The sequence below is a fragment of the Phocoena sinus genome, chromosome 3 (genome assembly GCF_008692025.1).
Source record: "Phocoena sinus isolate mPhoSin1 chromosome 3, mPhoSin1.pri, whole genome shotgun sequence".
Classification (NCBI taxonomy): Eukaryota; Metazoa; Chordata; class Mammalia; order Artiodactyla; family Phocoenidae; genus Phocoena; species Phocoena sinus.
In genome coordinates, this window is record NC_045765.1 from 95,846,582 (window position 1) to 95,871,084 (window position 24,503).

At 38.4% G+C, this 24,503-nt stretch overlaps 1 protein-coding gene across 1 annotated transcript in view; it reads left to right on the forward strand.

Moving 5' to 3' along the window:
* The first annotated feature begins 856 nt into the window (after positions 1–856).
* SPATA9 (spermatogenesis associated 9) overlaps positions 857–24,503 on the forward strand; it is a 29,585-nt gene continuing 5,938 nt past the window's right edge. The window contains 3 exon segments of the mRNA XM_032626289.1: positions 857–917; positions 1,071–1,159; positions 14,038–14,265. Coding sequence (XP_032482180.1) covers positions 857–917; positions 1,071–1,159; positions 14,038–14,265 — 378 coding nt within the window.

The following is a 24,503-nucleotide window of genomic DNA, read 5'->3' on the forward strand; positions in this document are numbered from 1 at the left end:
ACCGCAATGAGAAGCCCGCGCACTGCACCCAAGTATAGCCCCTGCTTGCTGCAACTAGAGAAAGCCGCACACAGCAACAAAGACCCAATGCAGCCAAAAATAAATAAAATAAATAAATTTATTTTTAAAAAATAATAAATAAAATGGGATTTGAGTTAACCAACTCAGCTCATCCACACTAAAATATAACCAGGTAGTCAATCAAGTCTGCATAATATGCAGTTCTTCCCATGTTTGATAAGAGGAGAATAATGGTCATCTGAAGTGGGAGAGTGCTAGAAGAGACAAAGATGAAGAAGAAAAAAAGGTTGAGATTTTAAAGAAGGCAAACCAAAGACTTCACGATTTTGCCTGGGTCTGACCTAGTGATCCTCATTTGGGTGAAGGAAAAACAACCTGTTCAGAAGTCTTTCTGAGTTAACTGCTGGTGTTTCTTTTCCACGTGGCATCAAGTGTGAAGCATTTCTTTTAAAGCGTATGCCAGCTTTTTTCAAAGGGAGCTTTGTTCTCAGGTGATCCAGTAATTGAAGTATCACTGCAGAAATTGGGGCAAAATTCAATTCATATTGCAGAACTCCTTAGTGTGCTTCACTTTCCAGTCCCATTGCTCCTCCCCTTGTGCCTCCAAACACACTCTTCCTGCTCACTGCCAGAGTGATTTCAGAGGATTCTGTAACAAGTTCTCAGAGGCCCCTTGTGAAGTAACAAAGAATCCCTGCAGTGAGCTGCAGGTTCTGTCCTTGCCTGTGTTCCTGAGTGGAAGGCTGCCATCATCCCTCACTAATGGTAGAGTAGGACAAGCAGTGCCCAGGCCTGTAAGCTTGCCTCGAACTAGGAACCCAAGCAAGAACTCAACATGCCAGTCAAACCTGTTGGGTGGATATGTGGGCAGGTGTTGAAGAACTTCTCTGGAAGAAGTATGCACAGTCTTCCTGTAAAGGGAATATGGGTGTGGAAACTGGGAATTAAATCCCCAAGGTGGACCCAGTGTTCCATGATCTTTTAAATTATGTTTAGGGGATTTTTAGTTAAGCTTTTTTTTTTAACCCCCTAACTTCTTTTTGTCTTAGTCGAGGGGATCCAGAAAGCAGTCATGGTCATTAAAGATAAGTTTAAAGATGAATTCCCTACCGTCCTAAGATTATCACAGTCTAATCAGGTAATGTGATTTTATAACTTTGAAAGGATTATAAAAAGTATATTGTATTTTTAGTACCAATTATTTAATTTGTGATTTTGAGATCAGTATTTTAAGCTTAGGAAAACATTACTTTCACCTCAGAAAAACACCATTTCAACTCTTACTCATTGCGAGGGGTATATGGAAAACAGAAGGACTGTGGACAAGGAAGTGAGGTAGAAAGATAAATAGAGTTTAAGGACAGTCACTCTACCATTAGATTGGAAATCTAGAACTTTCTCATAGATACAATTGCAATGTAGTTGACTTAAGATTTGCTTAATATAAAGTCAGAAAAATATCTAGATGTACTTTAAAATCTGTGGCAATTAAGTCAGTGAAAAAACATAATTGATATGTTATAACAATGGAAAGATAAATATGGCATGGGTGTGTGTTTTAATATGGAAAGAAAATAGTGATATCAATTTAAACAAAGTACATATGCATATGTTTTAAACATCTGTTGCAAAAAGGTTTTAGATATAATATTGGGAGTGGAAGGAGATAGGTAGAGAATCATAAAGACATTTAGTTAGGAAAAACTAACATCTTGTTTAGGGGACACAGGTAACCTGATTTACTCAAAAGTACACAACTTGTTTTTTTAAAATATTTATTTGGCTAAACCAGGTCTTAGTTGGGGCATGTGGGATCTTTGTTGTGGCATGCAGGATCTTCGTTGTGGCATGCGAGATCTTCATTGTGGCACGTGGGATCTTTAGTTGCAGCATGCAAACTCTTAGTTGTGGCATGTGGGGTCTAGTTTCCCGACCAGGGATCGAACCCGGGCCCCCTTGCATTGGAAGCACAGAGTCTTAGCCACTGGACCACCATGGAAGTCCCAAAAGTATGCAACTCTTAATGGGAAAGTGCTGTTTTAGTCATTTTGGCCACAGTTAGAATAGAATATGTTGTAAAGTTATATGGTACAGTAACAACTTACTTATCCAGAAATCAGACTTTTGGCAATGTCAACATGAGGAACATAGCTAAAACCTGGAAGTAAACAAAAAAGCGCTGTGAATAACATAGTAATCACAAAGTCTGTATTTTTTTTTTTTTTTTTTTTTTTGCGGTACATGGGCCTCTCACTGTTCTGGCCTCTCCCATTGCAGAGCACAGGCTCCGGACGCGCAGGCTCAGCGGCCATGGCTCACGGGCCCAGCCGCTCCATGGCATGTGGGATCTTCCCAGACCGGGGCACGGACCCGTGTCCCCTGCATCGGCAGGTGGACTCTCAACCACTGTGCCACCAGGGAAGCCCCCACAAAGTCTGTATATTTTATTCCAAAGGAGAGGTAGAGCTACCTTTAGCCATTCATCCAGATAACCAGGCATTAGACACTTAATAAATACTTTGCCTGGAACTGGGAAGAAGGAATACAGAGATTAAACAAGGCAGGGTTCCTTCAGTCAGTGAGCTTAATCTCATGGAGACACAGTCATAAACAAGTAATTGCCATGGAATATGGTAAGAGGCATATACAATTTAGAGGAAGGAATGACTCTACATAGGGTAGTCAGAGAAGACTTCATGGAGGAAAGATGCTTAGACTGGGTCTCAGAGGATGAATAAGGAAAAATATTCCAAAGGAAGCAGTGTCATGCCAATAAAGTATGAATCATCATAGCATGTTTCCAGAATGTTAAGTAAATTTGAAAAAATGGCGTCAGTGGTGGGTCTAGACTTTAGGAATGGGTGATACTGAAATGTAACTATCTGGATGCACAGTGGTAAGGTGGTACCTAGGTGGTGGCTGGCTAAGTAGGAGAGGATAAGCCTTAAAAGCTCTAGAGGGCAAAATGTATTTTGTCATTCCATATCTTAACCTTGGTGTCTAGTTGCTTCCTCTTTTTGTATTCCCCTAGTCTTAGTATAAATTCTTTTGAAACGTGAGAGATTTTTCTTGGCTATGCTCTGGAGTATTAAGGAAAGAGATGCTTGGTCTAGGATGTAAAATGGTTAAGGCCAGCACAGTAGTGTCAGTAATTATTGAGAAAACCTCAAGGTAAAGCCAAGGAAGCCTAGACCTGGAAAGCCCTGTTGTCCATCCAAGTTGTGATTCTCCCACCATTGCCAACATTAGAGAAACTGGGTTTTATTTAATCGAAGTTGCAACTTTCTTTACAACTTCCTGCATCTCTTCCTACCCTCTGCATAGCCTCGTTATCACTAGAGCCATAAGTATGCTTTATGTGAAATAGATTGATATTCTGATCCCCAAAGAAATCTAAGTTCCTATTTCCAAATCCCTGAAGTCGTTCACTTATAAGAACTATACCCCACCCAAGTGAAGAATATAAACATAGAGTTACTTTATTTCTCATTTTCAAAACACTTACATTGTTCTTTTTCCACCATTTACTTTGAAGAAAGTGTTGCTGAGATTGGCAGGAAACCTGAGTATTTAGGGGATATTGTAACACATTGAAGTTATTTGCTCTTCAAAAATAAATTATCCAGAAAACAATGCTAATACTCTGTTCTTAACTAGATTATTTTTAAAGGTCAGATTATAAATGTTGCAGATTTTATTATTTCTAGTGTGGTCCATAGTTCCCAAACATACTGAAAAGAATGGTTTTAAGACTACTTAGAGGGCTTTATTAATTGGGTTGTATTTTAAATCTCTAAGTTTTGTGATTGGCATTTAATTTTATTTATTTAGGAAAAAGCCATGTTGCTGGCCTGGAATTAAAAAAAAAAAGATTTAGAGATTTGGTGGGAGTGATGGTGGTGGAATTTTTATAGAGGAATACACCAAGAATACTGGTTATTAAATAGTTCTTCATGGCTAAAGATTTTGAAGGACATTTTTTTTCTGGGGCTGGGGAAAGTTAATTTTAGAATTTTGACTTGAGGTCCTGGCTTCTGAGGTCTTGTACTCTCCACTCCCTCCCTTCCAAGCAGCCCAGACCCCAATACGCTCAGTATCCACATCTTTTAGTAAAAGTAACTTTTTAAGGTTTACACTTGCAAATTGCAAATGATTTCCATATGAGGGCTTTAAAATATTAAACTTTTAAATTTGAACGAATGAAAAGATGCATGCTACAATTAGGGAATTAAAATGTTTTAATTCAGATGATCTTTACTTGAATGAGAGAAATCTTTTATGGTAAATAGGGTCAATTTTGTGGGTTTTAATTATGAAAAGTGGTTTGTATTTTATTCTGTAATTTTCTTGCACTTAACTGTATACTACAAAATTGAGGATTGTAGACAGAGCATAACAGAATCCATGCAAAATTTTGGCCTTTACATATGTAGATACATTTTTCTGAATTCTCTATGCTTGCTTTTTTTTTTTTAAACATGTGGGACAAAAACTGCTGGTGTTACCAAACCAGGTTTCTTTGTCCGACATGCAGAAAGCCTAATGCTGAGACGCTGAGGTTTGCAGCAGAGAAAGGGTTTATTCAAGAGGCAGCCAAGTGAGGAAACAGGAGAGCAAATCTCTGATCCACCTCCCCAAAGGCAAGGGGCTTGGATTGTTTGTGCATGAAGAGTATAGCGTAGTCAGAGAGGCCCGTGAAGGTGTTTGGAGGCAGGAAAAAGGTGAGGTAATGTCTGCTCTTTGCAGGCATATCTGAGTTACATGCTTCTTCACAGGATGTATGTTCAGAAAATGTGGGTGTTAGCATGATCTGGGGGTGGAACTTTTGGCCCTCAGATGTCAAAAGGTCACCCATTGCACACTTGAGCAGGCTCAGTTGAATGGTCAAGTGGTCTTGACCAGTTTGAACTGGGCAAGATTAGCTCCATGTTTCTGAAGCAGCCATTACTGTAGCGACCCATATGTCAGAGGTGTTATCTATAGGGGGTGGTTAAAGGAGTCTTGTGATATACAGTATTTGTCTAAGCTATGTGAAGCTTGGAAGGTACGCAATTTGCGGGAACAATTAAGGCAAGTTTGATCAGTGGAGGCAGATTACAAGCATAGGGCTTTTTAACAAGACTCTCCCTTATCTGCTGTCCTGTAAGACAAGCTAAAGAATTGCTGTCAGTCGCCAGTTTCTGTTAACCCTATGGGGCACAGGTTCAGAATGAGCTTTTTAACCTTGTGGGGCATGGTTTCACTGGGGATGCACCAGTGATGTCTGGAAATTACTTGTATTGGCATTGGGGTTTCTAAATATAATGAGAGTAGAACTGTAACTAGAGTGTTCTATAATTCAGTTGTATATTTGTCTTTGGTGAGTTGTTTCTTGTGGGACACTATCATTGTGAAAATTCGCAGAGCACGTTGTGCACTGAAATCTTTCTGGGTAGTTTCTAATTTAATATTTGTTATATTTTTCCAATATTTATCTATACTAACTTGTTATATTTTTCTGATATTTTTCATTCATTCACTGAAATGAATATATTTATAGAGCACCCACTATGTACCAGACACTATTCTAGGCACTGGGGAAAGATCAGTGAGCCAGATGGATATAGAACACTGCTGCCGTAAAACTTATGTCCTAAAAAAAAAACCCAAACTTATATCCTAGTCAAATAGAAAACCAATAAACAAGGAAAATAAACTACATATTATATTAATGGTAGGTCTTAAGGGGAAGAAAGCATGTAGCAGAGAAAGGATATGAAGTAGGGGTAGGGATAGGGAGAACAATTGATGGGAAAAGTACCTGTGCCCCAAGAGGGTCTTAGTGAGAAAGTGATTCTTGAATTAAGACTTAAAGGAAGTATCTACCTCCTAGAGTAATGAAAATAAAAACAAAAATAAACAAATGGGATCTAATTAACACATTATTTATTTATTTTTTTTTGCGTGACACGGGCCTCTCACTGTTGTGGCCTCTCCCGTCGCGGAGCACAGGCTCCGGAAGCGCAGGCTCAGCGGCCATGGCTCACGGGTGCAGCAGCTCCGCAGCATGTGGGATCTTCCCGGACCAGGGCACGAACCCGTGTCCCCTGCATCGGCAGGCGGACTCTCAACCACTGCGCCACCAGGGAAGCCCCTAATTAACACATTATTAACCCAGAGGATTTTTGCAGAAACTAACGCCTGTGGCCGTAATACGTCTCCCGTCAAAAATGTGTTAAACTTAAAAGCTTTTGCACAGCAAAGGAAACCATAAACAAAACAAAACCCTCAGACTGGGAGAAAATATTTGCAAATGAAGCAACCGACAAGGGATTAATCTCCAAAATATACAAATAGCTCATGTAGCTCAATATCAAAAAAACAAACAACCCAATCAAAAAAGGGGGGAAGATCTAAATAGACATTTCTCCAAAGATGACATACAGATGGCCAAGAAGCACATGGAAAGATGTTCAACATCGCTAATTATTAGAGAAACGCAAGTCAAAACTACAATGAGGTATTACCTCACACCAGTCAAAAAAATCTACAAACAACAAATGCTGGAGAGGGTGTGGAGAAAAGGGAACCCTCCTACAGTGTTGGTGGGAATGTAAACTGGTGCAGCCACTATGGAGAACAGTATGGAGGTTCCTTTAAAAACAAAAAATAGAACTACCATACGACCCAGAAATCCCACTCCTGGGCATATACCCGGAGAAAATCATAATACAAAAAGATACATGCACCCCAGTGTTCATTGCAGCACTATCTACAATAGCCAGAACATGAAAGCAACCTATGTCCATCAACAGAGGAATGGATAAAGAAGATGTGATACATATATACCACATGGAATATTACTTAGCAATAAAAAAGAACAAAATAATGCCATCTGCAGCAACATGGATGGACGTAGACATTGTCATACTGAGTGAAGTAAGTCAGACACAGAAAGACAAATATATGATATTGCTTATATGTGGAATCTAAAATAAAGGGGGAGTACAATTGAACTTACTTACAAAAATAGAAGTAGAGTCATGGATATAGAAAACAAACTTATGGTTACCAGGGGATAAGGGAGGGAGGAGGGATAAATTGTGAGATTGGGACTGACATATACACACTACTAAATATAAAATAGATAACTAATAGGAACCTACTGTATAGCACAGGGAACTCTACTCAATACTTTGTAATGGCCTATATGGAAAAAGAATCTAAAAAAAAAAAAGAGTGGATATATGTATATGTATAACTGATTCACTTTGTACACCTGAAACTAATACATTATAAATCAACTATATTCCAATAAAAATTTAAAAAAGAAAAAGACTTGAAGGAATGAGGGAGCAAACCTTGGCGTCCTTGAGAATCAAATGGCATAGTTAGTTCAAAGTCCCTGAGATGGGAGTATACCTAACAAGTTCAATAAATAATGAAGGAGGAAAAGGGAGAGAAAAAGACTGTGAGGCCAGGGAGGTAAAGAAGAGGCAGCCTTTGTAGGACCTTGTAGACCATTGTATGTACTTTGGCTTTTACACTGAGTGCACCAGGAGGCCACTGAAGTGGTTGAGCAGAAAAGCAAGATCTGATGTGATCTAATTTTTAATTGTGTCTCTTTGGCTGATGTGTTGAGGAACAGAATGAAAGTAGGGAAGGGTGGAAGCAGGGAGGCCATTGATGAGGCTAATTTTCAAGTCTGGAGACGAGATGACAGTGGTATATAAATAAAGTGGACTGAGTGTTGGTACTGGGGCTAGTGAGGAGTGGTCAAATTCTGGGACTATTCAGAGAAAGAACTGAATAAGATTTGCTGACAGGCTGGTTTTATAGATGTACAGTAGTAAAAAGCTGATGTTACTAGAAATTGGAGTTCAGCATTAAAACTGCTGATGATAGAAAAATGGGCATGGCTCTGGAAAAAAGAAAAGTAATGGGGAAAGCAGGATATATATTCAAAGAATGGAGCTCAAATAGAGAAATATGGAGCAGGATTCTTGAATAAATCTGATTAAATGATGCTAAGTTTGTTTTGGCAAATGGTCTTTAAGTACCTTTGTTTATCTCTGAGGTGTTGGTGGTGGTTGGGAGTTGGACTTTCTTTTCTGACATTTGCTGATATGCTGAGATGATGAACATATGACAAAAAATATCATCTGAATTTGCACCCTTTGCCACTGACTCCAGGATGTTTAGGCCAAAGGTCAAAAAATTAAAAAGGGAAAAAGGAGGAAATGAGGACTTCTTAATTTCAGTTCAACATTTAAATTTACACATATGGTTTGGTAGGAAAATACATAGCATAGAGAGTAGACAGAAAGGAAAAGCTGGTACCTCAGAGGGGAACAACCTTTTATTTAAAGTTTTTCTGTTAGAGCTAATTTAAAAAAATAACTCATTGAAAGTAAGAGTGAATTGGAACCATCATCATAAACTGGTGACTGTTTATTTAAAAAAGAAGAACGTCTCCTTCTGCATCTTAAGGAATGTAAGTAGCCTTTCCCTGCTGTCACCTTTGTATTCCCAGAGCCACGAAGAACCATTGACGATGCACCCCCAAGCCCAGATTTGGTTTCTAATACACTATTCTTCTTTAAAGCAATAATGGTCTTCTTGGGAACAAATTTATTTCATGTTTTGTGGCAGGGAAAATAAAAGGGGCCAGAAACATATTTTGTTGTTAGAAATAATTCTTTCAGTTATCTAGGAAAGTATCAAAAAAGGAAGGCATTTTAAAAGGGAAATGCAGTCATCATATTGTAACCATTTAAGCATTAAAGGGAAACAAAAATATTAATTAGGAACAAGTTGAGTCTGTTGGAAAAAGCCATAAACTCACGAGGATACTAAAATGAGAAAGATAACACAAAATGCGCTAAAGCATTATTATAATGCACTCGAATTTTTAAAAATATTGTCTATAATAAATGCTGTATTTTGGTGAACACATTATATGAACCTTGCAGGAGAATTTTTATTAATAGATTATTTATTACAAATAGGCTTATTTTTTCTACAGAGATAAAAATTTAGAATTTCTGAAAGAGAGGAAAGTTGAATGGATCAATCTGGTATAATGTTTGGGGGAATGCATCAATACTGGTTAATAGAAATACATGTGTAAAGTCAGTGAATCCAGGCCAACACGTACATATCACTAAGATTTTGTGAAGGAACTCACAAAATCAGAAGAGGGAAACTACAGAATGTTGTTTTGCAACTGAAGAAATGAAGGGTCCCTAAAACACTGAATGACCACATAGACAAGGTTTCACTAAAGGTGGAACTGCACATATCCAACTCCTGTTTGCCCTGGCAATGTGGTCCTCACCTCTGGTTACAAATTATAATGAGAGAAAACACAGTACTGTCGGCCCTTGGTACCCAGGGATTCAACCAACATGTGATTGAAAAAAATTCCAGAAAGTTCCAAAAAGCAAAACTTAAGTTTGTTGATTTACATAGCACTTACATTGTATGAGAGTTTATAAGTAATCTAGAGATGATTTAAAGCATAAAGGAGGATATGCATAGGCTATACGCAAATACTGTGCCATTTTATATAAAGAACTTAAGCATCCACGGATTTTGGTATCTTCAGGGGTTCTGGAACTAACTAATCCACATGGGATGCCTAGGGACAACTGTAAATTGTAATCAGAGGTAAAACCAAACTTATTCCAGCTGCTCCACCTTGAGGAGGAGTTAGGAGGAAGAGTCAGTGCAGCAAAGCATAACATCACAAGAGAAATTGAATCTGTATGTGCAGGAACTTTGGATACTGCAGACAATGTGGTTTCTCTTCAAGGTGTGCATGCAACCAGCTTAGATAATATCAAGTGATTGCACCTGTGTGTTCTTTTCACTTGTTCTACCTACCATGTAACTGCTTGTAAGGATTGCTGTGCTCTAAAGTGGCTTGAAATTATAGCAACTGTAGCAGCCCACAACTTAGTCCATCCTCTACTGTTCTACTGACGAGGAGGGTTGAGACCACAGGTGGGCTACTGGGACTTTTTTGCTAAAGTTAATAGATTAAGCCACGGTAGGGCACCAGGTGTTGCAGAAGTACATCTTCATTGACAGGCTAGAACAGCTTTTGGTTATCTCCACTGACAAATGCTGAAGAGTAAGAGAAGTACTGAAGTTTGATGACAAAAACAGCACTAATAAAATTATGACTTCAGGATAAAAGTTGAGGCATTTAAAATAAATATACAGCATGTTAGCTCTTAACCAAATATATGATGCTTATTGTAGACAAAAAAATCCAAAATATGTTTTGCACTTATATATTTGTACTCAATAATTAAATGAGATTCAAAGTTGCTTCTTTGTGTTATTAACCAACTTTTTCCCCAAGTTATGTACTGAAAAGCCAGAATAGCTCATAAAATTACTTAAATGAAAAATGGAAATTATACTTGTCTGTTGCCTGGAATGCAGTCTAACCTGTGGTTCACTTTCTGCTAGAACAGAGAAAGAACTACATGTCCTGTGTTTTAGAAATGCCAGAAATTTTTCCTGTCAGAGTACTCATAGAAGATTTGAAGTTTTCAGAACTACAAGTTTTGTAAGCTTGTGGATTAGTATATAGGGTTTTTGTTTCATTTTTCTTTAAACAGTACAATGCAGTGTGTATATATGCTGCATGTGCAGGAACTTTGTAAGCTACAAGTTTTGTAAGCTTGTGGATTAGTATATAGGGTTTTTGTTTCATTTTTCTTTAAACAGTACAATGCAGTGTGTATATATGCTATATTTTAACATTAAAAAATTTAAATTGTACATTATGATTATGTATATGTGCTATATTTTATATACGAGGCTGTCCACCCTCACCACTTTTATTCAATGTAGTTTTGGAAGTCCTAGCCACAGCTACCAGAGAAGGAAAAAAAAATCAAAGGAATCCAAATTGGAAAGGAAGAACTAAAACTGTCACTGTTTGCAGATGACATGATACTGTACATAGAAAATCCTAAAGATGCCACCAGAAAACTACTAGAGCTCATCAATGAATTTGGTAAAGTTGCAGGATACAAAAGTAATATTTAAAAATCTGTTGCATTTCTATACACTAACAACAGACTATCAGAAAGAGAAGTTAAGGAAACAATCCCATTTACCATTGCATCAAAAAGAATAAAATACCTAGGAATAAACCTACCTGTGGAGGCAAAAGACCTGTACTTGGAAAACTATAAGACACTAATGAAAGAAATTGAAGACACACAAACAGATGGAGAGGTATACCATATTCTTGGATTGGAAGAATTAGTATTGTTAAAATGGCCATACCACCCAAGGCAATCTGCAGATTCAGTGCAATGCATATCAAAGTATCAATGGCATTTTTCACAGAACTAGAACAAATAATTTTAAAATTTATATGGAAACACAGAAGACCCCAAATATCCAAAGCAATCTTGAGAAAGAAGAACAGACTGGAGGAATCAGGCTGCTGGACTTCAGATTATACTACAAAGCTATATTAATCAAAACAGTATGGTACTGGCACAAAAACAGACACATTGATCAATGGAATGGAATAGAGAGCCCAGAAATAAACCCACACACTTATGGTTAATTAATCTGTGACAAAGGAGGCAAGAATATACAATGGAGAAAGACAGTCTCTTCAATAAGCTGTGCTGGGAAAACTGAACAGCTACTTGTAAAAGAATTAAATTAGAATGTTCTCTAGCACCACATACAAAAATAAACTCAGAATGGATTAAAGACCTAAATGTAAGACTGGATACTATAAAATTCCTGGAGGAAAACGTAGGCAGAACACTCTTTGACATAAATAGCAGCAATATTTTTTTTGATCCATCTCCTAAAAAGCAAAAATAAACAAATGGGACCTAATTATACTTAAAATCTTTTATACAGCAAAGGAAACCATTGACTAAACAAAAAGACAACGTACTGAATGGGAGAAGATATTTGCAAATGATATGACTGGTAAGAGGTAATGTCCAACATATATAAACAGCTCATACAACTCAACATTTAAAAATACAACAACCTGCTTAAAAAATTGGCAGAAGAGCTGAACAGACATTTTTCTAAAGAGGAAATACAGATTGCCAACAGGCACATGAAAAGATGCTCAACATTGCTAATCATCAGGGAAATGCAAATCAGAACCACAATGAGATATCATCTCATACCTGTCAGAATGGCTATCATCAAAAAGAACACAAATAAATGTTAGTGAGGGTGGGGAGAAAAAGGAACCCTCCTACACTGTGGTTGGGAATGTAAATTGGTGTAGCCACTATGGAAAACAGTATGGAGATTTCTCAAAGAAAACTAAAAATAGAACTATCATATGACCCAGCAATCAGACTCCTGTGTATATATCCAAAAAATCAAAAACACCAATTCGAAAAGATACATGCACCCCAATGTTCAGAGCAACATTATTTACAGTTGCCAAGATATGGAAGCAACCTAAGTGTCCATCAACAGATGAATGGATAAAGAAGATGTGGTGTATATATACAATGGAATATTAGCCATAAAAAATTTTGCAATTTGTAGCAAAATGGGTGGACTTGGAGAGCATTAAAATGAAATAAGTCAGACAGAGAAAGACAAATACTGTATGTTATCACTTATATGTGGAATCTAAAAAATACAACAAACTAGTGAATAAAACAAAAAAGAAGCAGACTCACAGATATAGAGAACGACCTAGTGGTTACCAGTGGGGAGAAGGAAGGGGGGGTAACATAAGGTTAGGGGATTGGGAAAAAGGGTTATTATGCGATTATATGAAATCATGTATGTTAAACTTCTGAAAATTGTAAAGCACTGTAGAATTTAAAGAACTTTTCATTCAATTAAAAAAAAACAGATGTCTCATAGCACTTTTCTATGTATGGGAAGAAGCAAGAGTCTGGGATCGTTAAAATCATTCCTTTGATATGCACCTTAACTAATAAAAATTTTTTTAAGTAAATTGTACATTATGTATTATGTATATATGCTATATTTTATCATTTAAAAATTTTAAAGTAAGCTGGGAAACTATTTGTAACAGTTTTGAATAAGAATTATTATTTGAACAATTCAAACACTGAATGATATTTGAATACGAATTGTTTACTTTTGGGACTTCCCTGGTGGTGCAGTGGTTAAGACTCTGAGCTCCCAGTGCAGGGGGCCAGGGTTTGATCCCTGGTCAGGGAACTAGATCCCACATTCATGCTGCAACTAAGTGTTCGCATGCCACAACTAAGGAGCCCATGTGCCTCAACTGAGGAGCCAGAGAGCTGCAACTAAGGAGCCTGTGAGCCACAACTAAGGAGCCCATGTGCCACAACTAAGGAGCCCACCTGCACAACTAAGATCCAGTGCAACCAAATAAATAAATATTTTTTTAAAAGATTGTTTACTTTTGAAAGAGCTCTTTTAAAAAAATCAATGCAAAAAGATAAATCCAGAGAGAAAAATGAAAAATTTATATCTTTAGGCCACTAACTTAATTCTGGATATTTATCCTAAGGAAAAAATCATATATTCATATAAATATTCAAATACCTGGGGTGGGGCCAATGAATTGTAAGGAGGGTGGGAGCTAATTATTGGACACTTAGTATCAGGCACAGTGTACAGTTATGTGGTACTTGTCTCTGCCTGAAGTAGATTTTAAAAATGCACTGGAAACAAATGGGTGGTTGCTGGTAGGGTGAGGGGGAATGGAGGGAGGGAGCAGTGTGAGTGAAACAGGTGAAGGGGATTAAGAGGTACAAATCTCCAGTTCTATAATAAGTAATGGGAATGCAATATACAGCATAAGGAAGATGATCAATAATATTGTAATAACTTTGTATGGAGACAGATGGTTACTAGACTTGTGATATTCATTTCATACTGTTTGCAAATGTCAAATTATATAGTATACCTGAGACTAACAATACTGTACATCAACTATATTTCAAATAAAAAAATTTTTAATAAATAAATACTGCACTGGAGAATCACACATCAGTCACTTTTCAAAGGCTTATTTTCCAGAAAAGAGAACCCGTGCAAAAAACATCCAAAATCAGAATGGCTGTTGCTTTAGCCAAGATCAACCAAGGAACATTAATTCGAGGATTGAACAGCATATCCAGATCCTCCAAATCAGTTGCCAGACTTCTGCAGCCTCAGCTTGCTTGCAGACTTTGAGAGTTAAGGGATATATCTCATTGTCTGCTCAAGGAAGTTAATGCACCAAAGCAACCCCTATATAACATGCAGGTAAGTAAATATTGCATTTGCACAGGCTATGGATCTTTTTTTAGGAAGTATTTTGAAATTGTAAGATTTGGAAAATGAAAATGTAGCACATTTGGTTGTCCTAGATGTAAAACAAGAATAGTTGGATAAGAGAAATAAATAGATGGGCCTTTTTTCAGTATAGTATATTCTCTTGTTTAAATAAATGTGAAAAAGGAAGTAATGCACACTTTTTTCTCCCTTGTTATTTGACTGAACTAAATGAAACTATCAGTTTCAAATGGTTCAACCTAAATATAAGCATGCAAATTACCACCTATGCCAAATCTGAAAGAAATTCTACAACAAGCCTTAAAAATGATTGTGCTTTGTGTCCTTTTCCCCATAACCTTGTTATGTTTCCAAGATAATCTTTGACATAACATATTGAGTATATTTAGCTATAAACTCATTTCGATAGACCTGTCAGTGTCCAGGTCTATTTCAAATATGTGTTCTATGTTGTTTTATTGAGGTCCTATTATATTTTGTCAAAGTTTTTCAGGACCAGTTTCTTTTTTTCTGAACTTTATGGCACAGAACTCTGGGTTTTTCAATCTGGGCATTATTCAAAGCATTCCTTTGTTGAAGGGAGAGGTAAGCCAGAAAGGAGATGTATTAGTTCTTGTACTCGAACAATCCAGAGTTGAGAACGTTTCAGGCATAGCTGGATATAGGTACTCAAATGATACCTTCAGGATCCTGTTTCTCTCTTTTACTGATCTCTTGGCTCTGCTATCTCTGTGTTGACTCCATTCATAGACTGACTTTCCCCTCGTGGTCACAAGATGATTTGCAATTGTTCCCAGGCTACATCCTTCCAGGTTCAATTACAGCAGAAAAGAATGAGTCCTTGACCCAGCATTCCTGGCCAAGTCCTGAGGTTCACTCTAAGAGAATAGCTTACCTCTAAACCAGGGAAATGGGGGTGCATTGATTGGCCTAGGACTTGATTACCTGCTTCATTTCTAGAGTAGGGGTTGGAACCCCATCCAGACAACATGACTTAAGAATGGGGAAAGGATGAATCCTCAAACAAAAATCTGTGTTGTTTTAAGAATATGAGAAAATAGATGATGGGTCGCTAAAATAAATGAAATATTCAGTATATAGGAATCTGTTTTTAATCAAAGATTTTGACATTTCCAGAAATCATCAGATATTTCAATTATGAGTTGCCTGAGACAACATTTATAAAAGGCACCTTTATAATACCTGATGTTTGAGAAAGTAAAAAATGGTTTCTGTTTGTTAACCATTGGATTTCTGAGCACTATTAAGGCTTATTCCTGTATCTTTAGATCATCAAAAAGAAACATAGCTGAACTGTATTATTTTAAATTCCCAATGAAATGTCTTTCTGAATCTAATGTTTTGCCTTGCTGTTTCTTTCCTTGCATTGTTAGACCCATAGTTTTCATAGAGAGTTGATGTAAGAAGTGTCCTTTGAAGAATATTTCTGTATTTATTATGAAATTATGTTTAAAGACACTGTCCATTATTGTTATTCAGAGTCTTTCTTTTTTCTCCTCTTTGCTAAGTTAAAACTGTGAAGGAGCTGAGATTTTACACTATTTATGAGCTAACAAGTTAGTTTGCCACAGTTATAGAAATACACAGGCACACACACTGACAGAAGAGACAAGCAAAAGCAGCAGCCGGAGCAGTGTCTTGTGTCAGTTCCCACAGGGCAATGTGGTGACAGCCAGATGTTAACTATGCGTGTAGTAAGTTGCATTGCAGGAGAGGAACCTTGAAATCAGGAGACTCATCTTTTTATAGGGATCCTGGCACATCTGCCCAGCATCTGAGAGAGAAGGGGGGGGAGGGAGAGGGGGAGAGAGAGAGAGAGAGAAGAGAGGAGAGAGAGAGAGAGAGAGAGAGGAGAGAGAGAGAGAAAAACAAATGTTTCTGGAGGGTAAGGAGAAGGTTTTATCTTTAGTGCCCTGTGACATATCTTGGGAAGTACATCTCTAGATCTCTCCAAAGGAATATACTTTCTCTAGCTTACAAAGCTGTTTGCTATTCATCCATATCAGAAGGCCCAATCTGCACAGCTGGGGGTCCCCAACCCAGTTGGGAACCGGGCTGCACAGCAGGAGGTGAGCGGCGGGTGAGCAAGCGAAGCCTCATCTGTATTTACAGCCGCTCCCCATCGCTCGCATTACCACCTGAGCTCTGCCTCCTGTCAGATCAGTGGCGGCATTAGATTCTCATAGGAGCGTGAACCCTACTGTGGACTGCGCATACGAGGGATTTAAGTTGCATGCTCCTTATGAGAATCTAATGCCTGATGGTCTGAGATGGAGCTGAGGAGGTGTTGCCAGTGCTGGCAGTGGCTGCAAATAGCAGATTATCATTAGCAGAGAGGTTTGACTGCACAGAGACCATAATAAATCAGTTGCTTGTTGACTCATTTCAAAACCCTATCAATGAGGCTTCCCTGGTGGCGCAGTGGTTAAGAATCTGCCTGCCAATGCAGGGGCACAGGTTCGAGCCCTGGTCCAGGAAGATGCCACATGCCGCGGAGCAACTAAGTCCGCGAGCCACAACTACAGAAGCCTGTGCACCTAGAGCCTGTGCTCCACAACAAGAAAAGCCACCACAGTGAGAAGCCTGCACACTGCAATGAAGAGTAGCCCCTGCTCACCGCAACTAGAGAAAGCCCGAGTGCAGCAGTGAAGACCCAACGCAGCAAAAAATAAAATAAATAAATTAAACAAACCAAAAACCCTATCAGTGAGTGGCAAGTGAAAACAAGCTCAGGGCTCCCACTGATTCTGCACTGTGGTGAGTTGTATAATTACTTCTTTATATATTACAGTGTAATAATAATAGAAATAAAGTGCACAGTAAATGTAATGCACTTGAATCATCCGGAAACCGTTTCCCATCGGCACCCACCCCTGGTCCATGGAAAAATTGTCTTCCACGAAACCGGTCCCTGGTGCCAAAAAGGTTGGGGACTGCTGCTGTACAGGAATGGGAGATATCTATGGAGAATTGTCTCACAATACTCATGAAAGTTCAGTGGCAGGAAGATAATCTCCCTTTCCAGTGGAATCTGTTTCCTTCTATCCAATAATGAGAACTAAAAAAAAAAATGTGCTTGCCTTTTGCCTTGCCTGACAGTGAGTTTCCGTAGGTGAAGTTAGAGCTCATTTGTGATAACTTATTCCAGAAAATGAGATGAAGGAACCAGGTTGAGGGACTAAGTGATTTGTCCAGGGTCCATATACTGTCTCTTTTGACATCAATACAGAATCAACACCTATGAAATATCTTCTCCTTTGCTCTTGTTCTAATTGTCTTAGGAGCTAGCTTTAATTTTTTAGATTCTTATCAATAAAATATTTCAAAATATATAAAAAATAGTTTATCAGAAGTCCCACCCAAATTTAAACTGGTAGTAATATTTTGCCATATTGCCTTTAGATATCTGTTTTATAAAAAGAAATATAATTAACCATGCTCCGATCCCTTCCTTTTTTTTTCTACCAAAGGTAATCATTATCCTGAAGTTGATGTAAGCATTTTCATGCATGTTTTATATTTTAACTACATTTGTATACATCTATCATCCTGTGCATATTTAAAATTTATATAAATGATATGATACTGTACTTACTCTTCTGAAACTTCCTTTTTCACTCAACATTTTTGATATATATAGCTATGGTTCTGTGGTTTATTACTTTAACTTCTTTGTGGTATTCCATTATAAGAAAAAGTAATCCACAGTTTATCTGTTACTGAACAGATGGACAATTTAGTTTCCAAAATTTTTGTATTACAAACAGTGCTTCACTGAACACTCTTGTAAATGACTCCTCGTCCATATGTATGAGACATTTCTCCAGGTATATATCTACAAGGGGGATTGCTGGGTCATGAGGGATACACATCTTCAGTTTTTTGGTTTTTTTTTTTTGAGGTACGCGGGCCTCTCACTGTGTGGCCTCTCTCGTTGCAGAGCACAGGCTCCAGACGCGCAGGCTCAGTGGCCATGGCTCACGGGCCTAGCCGCTCCGTGGCATGTGGGATCTTCCTGGTCCGGGGCACGAACCTGTGTCCTCTGCATCGGCAGGCAGACTCTCAACCACTGCGCCATCAGGGAAGCCCCACATCTTCAGTTTTATTAGCTGTTGTCAAAATGCTTTTTGGAATGGGTACATATTCTTGGGAGCCTTTGCGATTTTTGAATTTGAGGATAATTTCAATTCTGGAAAACTCTTAGCCATTATCTCTTCAAGTATTGCCTCTTTCTCATTTTATCTAATCTCATCTGCTGGAATGCCTACTAAACATACTTTGGACCTTCTCATTTTATTCTTTATGTCCACTTACCTTCTTCATATTTTCCTTTTCTTTATCTCTTTTTGATACATCCTGAATAACTTCCTCTGATCTGTCTTCCAGTTAACCAGCTCTCTCCAGCTGTATCTAATATGCTCTTTTACTTATTAAATGTATTTTAAATTTCAAACATTATATTATCTCTAGAAATTCTATTTGGTGTTTTCCCCCAAATTTCCACTTCTTTCAAAGTGTCCTTTTATAGGTTTATTTCTTTTTAAAAATCTATTTTAAAAATACTTACTTATGGTCTTTTAAAATATTATTCTTTGAGATTTTGGGGGGATGCTAATTTTTCTGACTATTGTGATCTATATTGTGTCTCCTCATTATTTCTTTGTTTTTGTTTTGTTTTAAAGTTTTTCTCAAATAAGGATTTTTAAAAAATAGAAATCCCTTCTGGCCTTGGTAGTAGAACTGTTCCTCTAGAGGATTTTGCTTGTGCTCTGGAGATATCAGTCCCTGGTGGAGACCAGCTTCCTCACCTTCTTTTTGGACTGGTGGGTGCAGTTTTTCTATTCCCCCTTTCACTGAGATTGCAGCTCTGCAAAGGCCTGATCCTCACCTCATGTGCATCCAAGTCTCATCTCCAGGATCTTTATTAAAACTCAAGCCCCCAGCCATTATTTCAGGATCCAGTAGCAACCCCAGTGTTCCTGGGACATAATCTCACACACTTACTGCTTGGCTTTTAGTTCCCTCTTCTTTCCTGGCATAGGAGGACTTCTTCCTTCCTTCCTCTCCCGTCCCTCCCTCCCTCCCTTCTTTCTTTCCTTCCACTTTTTGTGAACTCTGTCTTGTATTAAATTTTTGGAGTTTGATTTTATATAGAATTTCTAGATTTTTTTATGTGAGAGGTTCCCCACTAGCTCAGTCTGCCACGTTACTGGAACTAGATGTCCTTCAGCTTTACTTCTTAATATCTTTTACAAGTTATAAGATGGTTAAATTTCTTCTTGGAAGTAAATGAGGTGTAATTCTACTTTTTCATTCACTTGGTAAACATTATTTTTATTGAAAACCTGACATGTAAAATCAAGAGTTTAGGTACTAGGGATTCATAGATGTCCCATGGACTCTAGGGATGATAGGCAAATAAGCAATGTCAGTAGAGTGTACTGAGTGCGTGATTAAAGTGTGCGAAGTGTACTATGGAAGCATCAAGGAGCGTATAATTCCTAAGTGTAATCAGTGTAGGCTTTCTAGAAGATGATACTGGATCTGAGGCTTGAAGGAAGGGAAATTAGCCCAGTGAAGAAGTAGGAGAATCATTCAAGGAAGCGAACAGTGTATATTAAGAAGCTGAGGCAAGAGAGAGCACGACTTATGTAGGAAATGTAGGTAGTTCCATATGGCTGAAGTGCGATAAGTGGAAACAGTCCCAAGTCAGAGCTTCTGGGGTCCTTGAGGGTTAGGAGTGAGGAAGAAGCTTTTCTTGGGTAATATGTATTAGCTAGGTGGAGATTCAGGATTGCCACTGAAAGGAACCTAAGTTGTAGCAAGGAAGAAAACAAAATAGCTCAAATGTGAAAGTCTCAGTGAGGAAAGATACAGAAGTATGAATAGTGAAGATAATGACCTGGAGAATTAAAAGATATGAGGTGTGGTGGAGGTCAGTGAATTGGTCCGTGAATGGAATGTATCCATGGTGCCAGAGTGTGCTGAGAGGTAAGTGGCACAGCACAGAGTTCAGCTTACCTGGAGTAGATTCCAGCATGAATTACTTCAAGAATTGTCAGGCTGGGGCTTCCCTGGTGGCGCAGTGGTTGAGAATCCACCTGCCAATGCAGGGGACACCGGTTCAATCCCTGGTCCGGGAAGATCCCACATGCCGCAGAGCAACTACGCCCGTGTGCCACAACTACTGAGCCTGCGTGCCACCATTACTGAAGCCTGCGTGCCTAGAGTCCGTGCTCTTCAACGAGAGAAGCTACCGTGATGAGAAGCCTGCGCACTGCAAAGAAGAGTAGCCCCCACTCACCGCAACTAGAGAAAGCCTGCGCACAGCAACAAAGACCCAGCGCAGCCAAAAATAAATAAGTAAAATTTAAAAATTAAAAAAAAAAAGAATTGTCAGGCTTCCTGTGTCAAGATGGAACTTTGTGGCGTGTAGAAATACAAGGAGCGAAATATGGAATTACTATGCCAGGGGACATGCTTTGTGGCTGCATGGAGGGCATCACTTTAGAAAGGTAAGCGGCCTAGTTAACCTATCAGAAGCAAAGTTTTAAAGATCCTCTTCATGTGCTCTGTCTCATCACTGATCTGAGGATGATGAATGATGGAAAGATGCATTTCTACCTTAAATGGTTCTACCAGAACTCTGCTGGCTATCATGTAGCTTGGAATGCCACTCAGGCAGATTACTTCCCTCAAGAACTCTAAATAGAGAAGCATTGTCATTACTGCCTGTAACTAGGTAGTGTTTCAGCTTTTTGGTGTGGTCTGAGATGTAGCATATAGTGATGGTCTCGTCAAGACAATTAGAGTATAGACGCTGTCACAGGAGCTCTCTTGACAATCTTTCCAGGCCTTTTGGTTGCATGCTCAGCTGTAGAGCATGTACTGTGCATCTTAGCATATTTAATGATATTGTGCCAAATATGAACTACCCGAAGACCCAACCAATATAAGTGACCTGAAGAGATTCCAGTGGCTTGTGACATGAGCACAGAGAGTTGGGGTCAGGGCTGTCCAACTGGCCATCTTGTTAAAAGAGGCTTTCTTTGCACCTGGCTATATGGGTGCTGAGTCAGCTTGCTCCTCAAACCTTTCCCCATTCTGCTGGGCTGAGATTATAGTAGTATAGCTGCCTCTTCTACAGGGGGCCTTAGAAACGGAAAACTGAGAAGTTCCTGGTGATTTTTAAGATCCCCAGCAGCAGTACTTACAGAATGCTGCATCTGCTTAGCCTTGTAAGCTGCCTGGCTGAGCGAAGCTTGCAGCCTAGGCTTCAGTGACCTAGATAATTGCTTTGAATGCTGACTTCAGCCAAGACACATCAGCTCCCAGACATAGTCGTTGACTTTGGCAGCCCAACGCAGGGCCACAGGACCAGGAGCTCTTTCTGTGATAGAATCTTCCTTATAGTGGCATTAGAGATGTCTATTTCTACTTTGTACAGACTCTGTGGAGTGGCATAGGCAAGAGATGGGCAAAGTAAAGAAAACTCTTAGCCTCAAAAGTGCCTGTGCCATAAGTGGATCCCAGTGAACTTGTGCTCCCTTTTTCAGGATGAAAGTCAGAGGCTTATCTAAGTAAAGTTTCTTCCTCACCCCCCACCCTCCAAGGTAGACTCCAGTTTGGGGTTTAAACTGGAAACCTCACAAATATCAGGAACTTCTGTAGCTCCTTAATGGGCTTGCCATGAGGCTATCTTGGGTGGTATAATTCAAAACCTGGGAAAAAAGGACAATTCCTAGAAAGTAGAAGTCTTGGAATCTTGAAGACATACTTTTGCAGGTTGGCCAAGAGGTTGGGACATTTGAGCTTTTATAGGACCACCTGATTAAGTGCTCATTCAACAGCAGTGCCCCACAGGATGTTAATACTGGAATAAATAAAGTCAGATAGCTTTCTTTTCTGTGGACTGCTAGCAGTATTTCCTGTCTTCACAAGTATTGTGGGTTGCTAAGCAAAGACATGATCATGTAGCTTTCCCAAACCTATAGGAAACACTATTTTCTGAACCTATAAAAGCAGTCAGTGCTTCTTCCAACACTTACTTGTGAATCACTGTTAGAGTTTTTTCCCCCATAACTCCCTTGATATCTCTCATCAAGATGGTTTTGGACAACATAAATTAAGTTGGACCTGGTAATTCTCCAGCCTGCAGGTTATCTGTAAGTGGGTCTCTATTTTCTAAACAGCTTATAGTTTGCTTTTTTGTGACTTATCTCATTATTAGTGAAAATAAGATGAATATAAATATTTCTTTTATGAGATAAGGCAGTCAGAGTTATGTGGGAGAAGTGGAACATGAAATAATGTGGGAGAAATTTAGTTTAAGATTGAAATATCCATGTATCTTATATTTTACTATTTCCAAATTCAAAAAAGAAATATATGGGTATAATATTGATATCAAGATACTTTTAACTTAAAATGCAAATAAAATTCATGTAATTATGAGGTTAAGATAAAAAGTTTTGAAATAGGCCAAGACAATCTAGACAAAGCCTTCCATTTTCCAAATTTCTCCTGTTTATCTCAGTTTTTACCATATACTGTTCCTGCTCATAGCAAACCAAAATGAAACAGTGTGGTTTATAATATGAAAAACATGTATTGCAAGTGAGTCATAAAATGGAAAAATGGCTACTTAGCCAGTAGCCACATAAATTTTGGAGGAAATATATTTTCTACAGGGCTGATTTATTACAGGAATAACAAGTATTTATTAAAAGCATTAAAATGGTGAAAAAGTGACCCTTAGGCAACATACAGGTTCATTGCTGAGAAGCATAACATATATAAGATACATATTTATTTTGAAACTCATCAATTTTAATTACTTTTAGGTGAAGGACAAAAATCTGAAAAAGAAAGATGCAGTGAAACAGAAACAGAGAGTAATTTTCCCTGCATGCGGACACCACTTTTATTTTTTATTGTTTATGGCCTACCAATTATTGACTATGGACCTTCCACTTAAACATTCATATATTCACAAACTCATGAATCTTTTACTCTACTAGGAGGCATTCTGTTGGAGTATATCTGATTTCCTTCCTGACCTCTGCTCCCTATTTATATGTTTGTCTCCTTATAGCCCAATAGTGGGATTCAATGTCAGGCTATCATTTTGATTCTTTCAGCAAGAGGGAAAGAGCAGCAGCTGCTTCATTTCATGGAAACTCTTTCCAGAAGCCAGGAACTTCTGGGAAATTTTCCAGACTGACTTATGGAAAGAGTGGGCTAAAACTGCCCCCACCTATATACCTATGTGTAGGAGTTGGTATGGCCTGAAACGTAGGGAATAAAAAGGGAAACTCCCCTTCCCCCTCCCTCCTTACCCCACCATCTCTTAGCTACTAGGCTAGATAGTATTCTTGGCTTCGGCATCCCATAAATCACTTGAGAGAAGAAGAAAATTGTGATGGGCAGTTTTGTTCTTCATCAGTAGTGACAGCAGTAAGCAAAAACTGAGTATAGTACAACAAGAAGCACTTCGAACAGGACCTGGTACACAGTGCCATATAAATGTCTGTTCAATAAAATATTATCACATGTTCTTCAGAAGCACCTTTTAAAAGGCTGCAATATACCATTGGGTGAATATAGCATAATTTACCGAGCCATTCTGCTATCATTGTTTCAGTTTTTCAGTGTTATAAATAACTTTTTAATGAACACATACATACTCTTCTTTCTAATTTGTGTGCATTTTTACTATGCATTTACATGATTTTAGGATACAGCCTGTACCTTTGGGGAGTTATTGAAGCCTCTGAGTGGCTTGGCTCTTACTGCAGAGGAGCATGGCTAACTGCCACTTCACTGCTGAATGGGAAGGGAGTGTTTTTCCTAATGTCATCATTTCATATCCTTATAGCTCAAGGCAACAGAGGTAGCCTATAAGAGAGTATAGGTCCCTTAATCTGAATATATTATACTAGTCCCTTAAACTGAATATATTATACTGTTATGTTGAGGCAGGGACACCTTCTAGAAGGTAGAAACATCTGAGAGACAAATTCTCTATTGGTGTAAACGTCTACATTTCAAAAAGCATATGCTGAATATGAACACAGAGTATTTCTTGAAACTTAATGATCATCTAAGGTTAATGCCTGGCCTTCAGCATTCTCATGATTAACATTTCCAAGCAGGTCATTAATCTCCAGGAAACGCTCGGTATTTTG